Source organism: Schistocerca cancellata, chromosome 1, assembly GCF_023864275.1.
Source record: "Schistocerca cancellata isolate TAMUIC-IGC-003103 chromosome 1, iqSchCanc2.1, whole genome shotgun sequence".
In the NCBI taxonomy this organism is placed as follows: Eukaryota; Metazoa; Arthropoda; class Insecta; order Orthoptera; family Acrididae; genus Schistocerca; species Schistocerca cancellata.
The window spans coordinates 708,989,362-708,999,187 of record NC_064626.1 but is presented as its reverse complement, the minus strand read 5'-3'; the positions used below and the strand labels follow the sequence as shown (position 1 = coordinate 708,999,187).

At 32.9% G+C, this 9,826-nt stretch overlaps 1 protein-coding gene across 1 annotated transcript in view; it reads right to left on the bottom strand.

Moving 5' to 3' along the window:
• Positions 1-5,372: 5,372 nt before the first annotated feature.
• Positions 5,373-9,826, bottom strand: part of LOC126184744 (neurocalcin homolog) — a 46,253-nt gene continuing 41,799 nt past the window's right edge. Inside the window, exon 4 of the mRNA XM_049927285.1 lies at positions 5,373-6,328. Within this exon, the coding sequence (XP_049783242.1) occupies positions 6,134-6,328 (195 nt within the window). The 3' untranslated portion in view covers positions 5,373-6,133. The remainder of the gene's footprint in view (positions 6,329-9,826) is intronic.

Below are 9,826 nucleotides of genomic sequence, written 5' to 3'. Positions count from 1 at the left end.
ACTTTAATTTACTGAAGGCAATGTACAAATAATGATATTTTTTCAAAGCTTCTGGTATGGTAACACACACAAGTTTATGACAAAATCCATGAAATAATAAATATTTATGAATTGATTCACTCATATCAATTCCAGAGTGAATAACAGTTGGGAAAAACATCAATGACAAAATACATGCTCGTTCATCATGGTGGCTATTATTAAAATTTGAATCTATGAAGGAAAGTAGAAGCACAAAGACATATATAAACAATGGAAATAATGCTGTTGAAAACGTAATTAATAAGCTAACATTTTGTGCGATAATTTGTACATGATAAAACACACACTATGAGTCAAACAAAATGACTTTATCACATACATTCGAACAAACTTTTTTAATGTTAAAACTAAATTCACTGAGATGGGTGCAAGTCTGACTGTATGATTTTTTCTGCAACAATCTGTTGTAGTTTTTTCAGCAGTGCTGTCTTTCATGAAAGATTGGCACTCAAATACATATATACTGATTCAAAGACTTTTTGAGAGAACTTTTTTCCCCATTCCAAAATATGCTACTATCAACACCATATATAGCAGATATCATGTAAAACTGATACCAAATGTTGTTACATATATTCATTAGTGACACAAGGATTGCTGAGCCTCGCAAGCTTGAAAGGATTACATGACCCCAAAATTGTAAAATCAAATTTTCTGCATGAGAATAGCAAAAAGAATTACTTCATTACTGGAGGCACATATCCTTCTGAAAGTGAAACACTGAGCACTGTCATATTCCTTTTCTTTTTTTTTTCTTTAATTTTTAATAGGATAACTTGTAGCATCAAGGCTCCTTCAAAGTTCATGGATGGAGCAAATGCATTAGTTCAAACAGCCTGGTACCAGCCCTGGATGTATTGGACACTATTATTAAATCTTGTAAAAGACTAATGTATCATCTTGCATTTTTTCATAACCTTGAATAAAAATAATAAGTAGCAACAGCAAACAAGCGGAATCTTCCACTTTGAGCTGTCAACAACTAATACATTCAAAGTAGAACAACAATTACAATTAGTGTCTGTTACCTTCAATGTATAACCTATACTTGTCTTACTTTTAATACATAAATAAACATTAATGAAAGAGAGACAACTGTTATGTAAGTATAACTAAGATGTAACAAAAAGCCTGCACATTAAAGGCAAAATACATCATCATTACCATTATTACTGTTAAATGTTAACACTGGGGGTAAATGACAACCTTTGCTTCATATACTTAGTATTAAAATTTCTCTTTGAGTGCCATATATTCTAAATAAGTTTAAATTTTTCATATTTTGCTATTTAACAAACAGTCAGATAGAGTCAAGAGAAAAATTTTATTTATTAAAAAAAATACTATAATCTATAGACTAGATTATAACCATTCAATTTTATTTAGGCCTTGTAAATCACTTATCTCCGTTCTATTTCAATCACTTTTTATGCGTACTCCACTTTCATTATGCAGGAAAAGACAGTACATTTGTTTTGTGAACAACTTTTCTCTATGTCATCCCTCACCCACTCTCTTGCACTGTAACAAACAACTGGAATTTATGTGCAAAATCTGTTCTTATTCAGCTCTGTGATAACCCCCCCTCCCAATCTTATTAGCTGAGGTTAACAGAATATATTCATCCAAAGAATTACAACCAATGTAACTGATGTAGAATGAGAATTACATAAAAACTGAATATCACAAATAAATCTTTTGAGTCTTATTTTAACAGTCAACATACAAGTTAAAAACTTTTTCTGTACAATTTTTACAGAAAAAAAAAACCCGAGAACAGGTCCGTGAGTGCCTTACAATTCTTTGTTTTTAGTTAAATCTACATTAAATTCCACAGTCAAGATAAGTAATCAGAGTAACAGCAAGCATTATGCAATTATGATTTAACTTGGGGAATGTCATACTTCAATAGCAATTTTCTTTCCCAGTGTTTGGCAGTTAAGACAGTATTTGTCATTTTTAATACTTTAAAACAATATTGTGCAAATACTAAAAATATCTGTGCTAAATACCTGGTATTACAAGATAAAATTCTGCATGAAATGTGGTGGTATGGCATTTTCTGGATTTAACTTTGTGTACATAATATTCAAACACTAATGCAAATTTGATTGTCATAAATGATTCAGGAATCAGTTTTTTTACAAAGTTTTACTACCTTCTACAGTCAGTCTTATCTGTGGCATACACAAACATCCAGCAGAATATGTCAGTTTTCACAATATTCCCAATTATGCAGTTTGAGAAACCCCGTCCTAAAAGTCCTGCCTCAGACAAAGATTTATGATTATATTCCTTGCCTGGTAGTAGGCACATAAAGAAAAAGATGAAAAATATAAGTGGCACCAGATTTACATACTTCTCAAATTTTTAATGCAATAAGAATAGAAAGTGTTTACATAGAATTTAGTTTCCAAATACTACACACATTCTGCAAGATGTGAAACTCAGTACACAACTGGATTGTTACTATCTACATTCCTATGATACAACTATTTACTTAACGTGAAAAATAGTACAATAGTACCTGGGAGAGAGGATATGTAAAGGAATACAACAAATAATTCTATTACTAATTATGCATGCTTGAATCCATGTGCCGTCGGAGAGATGGGGAGGGGGTAGACAACCATAGATGGAAAAGACAGTTAGGTAAAAGTGAAGAAGGAAGGAAGGAAGGAAGGAAGGAAGTAGGGAAGAGAGGCGCGCGCGCGTGTGTGTGTGTGTGTGTGTGTGTGTGTGTGTGAGAGAGAGAGAGAAAGAGAGAGAGTGTGTGTGTGTGTGTGAGTGAGTGCGCACACATGCGCGCTTGTGTGTGTGTGTGTGTGTGTGTGTGTGTGTGTGTGTGTGTGTGAGAGAGAGAGAGAGAGAGAGAGAGAGAGAGAGAGAGAGAGAGAGAGAGAGAGAGAGATTTAATTCTCATGACTTATTGAACACATACAGAACTGTCTGCCAACAGATCTGTTTGCACTATGTATCATTTTAGAATTAGCCACTGTCCCACTCTTGTTTGAAACTACCACTTTCTGATGGCTTGAAAATCACATTTTGGCTGTGAGCCACTCCAGATGGTGTCAGTGTCTTGGATTGTGAATAAGTAAAATAAACATCTAAATGAGCAGATACACTATAGGACGTATAAGTTTGTAAGTGACAGATAACAGTGTCACACTATGCCAATCTATTAACAAGTTGAGCAAATTGCCGAGTATAAATTCTGGTTGCACAAACTATTAATTTTCAAAAGAAATTAGTCTCCCACTTGACAAATAATATGTGTTACAAGTGAGAAATAATTAAATTAATTGATATCGGAGATAGTGGGATTAGTTTTAAAGAGAATTTCACTAGCAATGATGGTATGCAATATTAGAAAAGAATAGTCATACATTGTTTCACAGAAGAATAACGGATAAAGAAGAATGGAAAGCACCTTTAACTGACAAACAAACTGAATTTGTAGAGTATTTTGAGATGTAATTACATACTTAAGTTACGTAGTAATACTGAACACAGAAAATTTATGAAGTAACATTTTATTCCTACTGGATGACAAGTGATGTGATTTTTCAATTATGTAATATTACTTATTTTATCTGGATTAGCAAATTGTGAAAGAATAATTATACTTTTTACTATATCTGTAGTTACTAAATTGAGTGATTATTCAATAGTGTATGATATGCCTCTAACTCTGAAGAAATATTATGAATATAATTGGTAAACAGCAAAAATTAAATGCTGATGCTCTATTTTCTAAAATGGTATAAAATTTAGAGATAGCAATGAAAAGCAGATTTTAGTTAGCAAACCGCAAAATCTGAACAATTTTAAAATAATTCAATCCACATTCAGCATCAGTAATACTGAGCACTCGATGCATTCCGGTTTTTGTGGATTTGGTGGGAAGGTGAGTTATAATGGTGTTGAGAAAACTTTATTTTTAAATTCTTAGCCAAAACTTCACATCAAAATGTAATAGTATATTACAAACCACTTAACAGAAAATAATTTGCTTGATAAGGTTTTCAAAACTGCACGCATTTTTATTTGATGGTATATTGGATTATTATACGAAATATTTTTTTTAAAAAAATTACAGAACTGGAGAGCTTCTACACGTCTCTTCATGTATACAGCAATAGTATTCCTAGACAGTAATGCTAAGAATGAATGACATTTAAAGAATTATGACAATTCCTACTATTTGCATAAAATGACTAAATTTATAAAGAGTGAAATGTGTGGCATTTTTCAACACTAATACTGCAGCTCTAAGAGTTAGTAAATAACACAGGAATGAGCTAGAAACAATGTAATCATAAAGTATATGAAGGATGCTCAGCTCAAATGCAATATCAGCATGATGTTTCTAAATTTCAAAGAGCATCAGAAATGTTTCAGACTACACATATGTCCATCACCAGAAGCAATGAAACAAGGAAGACCTCGCAACTATTGATACTACCAAAAACTCCGTAAATTTAAAATTGGAAAATGCCGCTTATAAAGAACAATAAGAGGAAAGTTAATTATAGATAGCTTCATCTGCAAAATAAAAATTAGAATTTAATATCACCATGATCAATGTAATCTTGGTAAATGTTATGGCCATCTTATTCAGCAAATACAAATAGTAACACACTACAAATAAAGATGATGACTAAACAGAAACAAAACTTGAAGAAGGCTAGTAAGACAGAGACAGTTTGTGTTTTCTGTGTCTTAAGTTAACAAAAGAACTGTTTGCATTTTCTACCAAGCCTTGTGCTACACAGCACACCACAAATTAAATCAGGATCACTAATCACTGTAAATCAATTACTAGTCATGAAAACTAGACAGTAAATCAAAAAAATTCTTGTCTAAAAAGGAATGGCTTTCACTCAGATCTGTTGTTCATTCTGAATGTATGCAACATTTAAATGTTGAATATTTAAAATCTCTCTTTGCCATTGTTTGTTCTATATTCATCTTGGCCCAGTTTATATGTAGCATTATTCAATAGTTTCACATGTTTTCCAACTGTCTGTTTAAAAAATAATACTGAGGACAAAAACACATTTCATATTTGTGTGATACCCAAAAGATATTCTGTTTCAGGATGGTGTTATTCACTTCCCACTTCTCAAATACATATCGAAGTTTAACAAGGAGTTCTGCAGCTTTCTTGTGAAAAAATGCATGCCAAAATTAAGTATGCATAAAATTTTTGTTGAAATGTAGTTCTCTCTAAAACAGGAGGAGCAACCACATCACTGTCCCTTTTCAAGCATCAATATTAAGGGCAAATAAATAGCTAAAATGTTTGGTTATGGACAGTATGCTAGTTATGATTGAGAGGCAGAAGTACCTGAACATTTATTTGAAGTTGAACTATTACATAATTGACAGCCAATAAGACAACAATGCTTCAGACTATTCATAACTCACAGCTGTTCAGTTAAGCTTTCTTAAGAAGTTCAGTATAACTACACAGATGCAAGAAAACTAAAGGTGCACAGATGACATTCATACAATGATAATTTCCAAAATTCAAAGATTTGTGAATTAATTCAAGTCAGAAAGACATCAAATACAAAAAAACAGAGCTATATCATTGAAGGAGTATCAAGGAATGTCATTTTATTTTAAAAACTGTTGACATACATGCACATATGTGCAAAGAATATGCATGTAATGAACAATTTATTTAAAAACATATTACTGATAGAATTTTCACATATTCTAACTTGATCAGAATAAAGAGGGAATTGACACAAACCATCTGCCACACAGGCCACTGTGCCACTTACATGCAATACTGCGCCCATCCATTTAAATAAAACTTCAAAATCACACTAACACAGTTCACCTGCTTCCAATTCAATGGCAGAACTTTATGTGAATGAAGTTAGAAGTTCATTATCATTTTCATGTATGACATGATTCAACAATGGACTTCTTTTGCAGCCCTCTTCTTTACTGAACTCAGTCTGTTATAATCTTTGTACCAAAGCCCATGTTCAAGATTGGGCATGACCAAGCACAGAATTAAGCACAATTCTGATGATATAAGCCTCAGAAGTTCAGTTACCATCTACCAATCCTCTCACTGTGCTTGTGGATCACACTGCAGTAGTCGGACAATGGACGGGTCACTTTTTGCCCCTTCAATGAACTCATCTAATGAAAGTTTACCATCCTTATTTTTATCCATTTGACGAAAAATCTTATCTGTTCTTTTTTCCGGTGTTGACTCATCTTCAGGCATTTTCATTACAGAGCCAACCATTTTGTAGATTGCCTGTAAAATAATTAATATATGTAGAAATTATACCGAAATTAAGGCAGAGAAAAATATAAATACTGCTACAGTTTTAGCTGTAGATGTGTGAATTAGTTGGAAATACATTAATTGCTACACTGATTTACTTTAGGGTTTCTGGGGAAGTAGAATGAAATGACAAGAAATACTGTTTTTATGTGTCTGTAATCACCATATTTTTCATTATAATAGTTTTATTTCATCATATCTGAAAGAGGTTTATATAATCTGTCAAAGTGACACACTCATAAGAATTACTTTATCATAAATATTGTACTTTCTAAGCGTAATGGACAAAAATAACTGCATTCTTTTGGTATCTTTGTCATCATCAGTTTATAAAAAATAATTAAAAATTGATAAGAATATACAAATAAATTAAAGATTGCACTACAGATGGTGGTAGTATGAATTAGATCACACTAAATACTAAGAGTCTTGAGATGTCTTTTCTACTTCTGTAAACAGTTTTTAAAACGATGGAGAGAGGGAGGGGAGAGCAGAAGAAATGTTTCACACAAAACATGTGAGGTAACAAGGCACAGAAAAAGTCAAGTTCACATGAAGAACTACTGCCGGTGAGATGCAGCTTTTTCAGAATTTAACCAAGTTCTGTTAATGAATGATCTATTGTCCGCCTCCCCTCCATGTAATTTTCTTATTAGTCACTAACATATAATTGCATTCTTTCCCCTGCCTTCTACCACAAACCTTTATGACCACTGCCACACATCAAAATAAGATAGTTCATCCCACAACCAAACATAAAGAACAAAAAAATAGTTGTTTGATTGTTCTCATTGTTATAGGAGAAATTTGGTATTGTTTGATATCCCTGGGTTATGCAGCAATGCAAATGACTACTTGGTGTCTTTTTTTAATTGCATCCATAAATGAAGAGTTTATATTCCTCTTTATTCTGGTAATTTTTCTGTAACCAGATAAAATTCCTTCAACTGTACCTCCTTTACATTCATTGGAAGCGAACAGTCATGTAAATTGGCTGTGTTTGAACTGATCTCTGTTCTGTATGTTCTGATACGTCAAAATTAAGTGAAAGAATCATGATATTGTGTGATTTGTAGGTATCTATTTAAATAAATGCTCCACACTCTGAAAAATCGAGCAACCAACAATGCTGATCAAGCACAAAGATTTAACCAAGTACAGTGCTCCCGGTGTCTATTTATTAGATTTTTCTCATAGGTGACACATCTGAGACAGAGCTGTGTGTAAGTGAAAATGTGCAACAAAAGACCTTTATGTAATTTTCCAAGAATAAACAGGCAGGACTTAGTGTAACTAGTTTAAGACACCAACCACATTACAATGACATGGTGCTCTGATATCAGGAAGCTGTTCAGCCACTGACAAATAATCAATTAAATTTCATCCTACTTGAGGATTTCAAGAAAAAGTGACTACAGTGAATGAAAGTATATGTGCCAAGAGCTTACAAAACAAATCTAAAAAATTCCAGATATTTGTGAATATTTACAATTAGGATAATTTCCACTTAAAGGAACAGATCACTGATTTTCACTGGTGAAGGGGACAGCATATATCTATAGAATAAATTTTTGACTAGGAATGTAAACCATAATACATAAGTCATTGTGTGCAAGAAAGCAAAATGAGAAATAATTTTACTAGCCAAAATTTTCAAGAATGTGCCAGAAGGGAAAGAAGGTAATTTTTTAATTTCTGTTCTTATATTCTTCAAAAAGAGTAAATCTCACTTCTGAGTAGCCATCAAAGCATGTAAAGTTTTTGTAGGAAACTGGGCAGAAGGGCACATGCAAGATGCCTATTCCAAAACAAACTTGAATTAATTGGATCTTTGACAGTGTCAAATATGCATACAATAAATACCAATGATACACATAGTGGGACACTTCACATAATTATACTTCAAATAAAACATATGTCAGGCTGAACACTATCCTGGTCTGGAGAGTACAGCCAAATGATTTACAATAGTGAAACAGCATCATTCAACAGCTTTCACAAACAGAAGCAAAAATAAAATTAATGTCACAAAAAATTAATATGTTGTTACCATATTGGTGCTGTGGCAAAGTATTGCACAGAAACCTTTGTGCATCACATTTACAAAGTAGGAAACATTACATTCAATAGCAGGACACCATTTGGTTCTTTGGAAGTCAGAGATGACAGCTAAGATAACAAACATAATGAAACTGTGTACAGGTATCATTTACTGTATGATTTTCAATTGAGAACTTCAAGCAGACAGATCAGATAGAGGTGAACACAAGAATAAATGTTCATACTTTTGTTAACAAAAGGCAGTTGCAATAATTTCTAATCATGGGTTCTGCACTGAGAATGTTCATCCAAAGGCATCAAAGTGTCAAGACATACTTTGCCTTGATGGAGTATATCAAATTTTATAGATAGATGAAACATACACTTTCTTTTTGTTTTCACCAGTGTCTTTTGTCATGAACGGATATGAGTTCTGAATAGTTTTCTTTTAATATTATAATTAAGATCCTAAGTGAAAACATAAGTATGTGAAGGCATAGAAAATTAACTGAAAATGTCCTTTTCTGTTTATTTTATACAGGACTGCATCGACATGAGTACAAAGAAAAGCTTCTGCCAGTCAGTGGAAGTGCACTTCATGAACGAGCACAGTTGAGATGATTGTAGTTATTGACATCATGGAGCAGTATCTGAGACAGTGAAAATTAAGGTTAGGAAGTGGAAATTTCAAACTCTTCACTGAGCTACTTTCAACTTAAGGGATGCATATTTATGGTCCGTACAGGCGACTGATGGGGGTCAGGCGGTAAAAGGATAAAAAAATCATTGCGAATTGAATGTTTGTGATAAAATAATGAATATTACAATTGCAATTGTATAGTTACTCTTGTTTTGTCTTGAGGCAGAAAAAGGAATCAGTAATGTTAAAATATTACAAAATTCTGTGTTGTAAATATGACTGAAGTTCCATCTGAAACAAAATTTCTATATACTTTAAGTTTTTTATTTACTAAAATGAGAATAATTTAATGGCTCAAATCTCAAATTATTAATGAATCTTTGTTTTAATACAGAAAAATCCAGTATTCAAAAGTCCAATAAAGCATCATAAGTATGAATTACAAACACTGATGAAGAATTCAAGATGTTCTATTTTGAGGTCACTTTGACACAGAACAATTTGGCGATGAGGACTATTTTACAAATAGTTTTATCACCTTACACCTTTGTGGTCAAGTGACTGAGCGAAATTGCTATATCCTACTACTAGTGCATGTGGGTGTGAGTGTGTGTGTGGCGGGTGTAGTGTCACTATACGTATGTACTTAAATCAACCACCAACCATATTAGTGCGGGCCAGCCAACAGAGGCCACCAGTACGAAGCGAGCACACAGCACAGTTTCCACCATATAATCTACCAGCAACTCAAGTCTTTTATACACATGAAGCAACACTAATTCACCCTC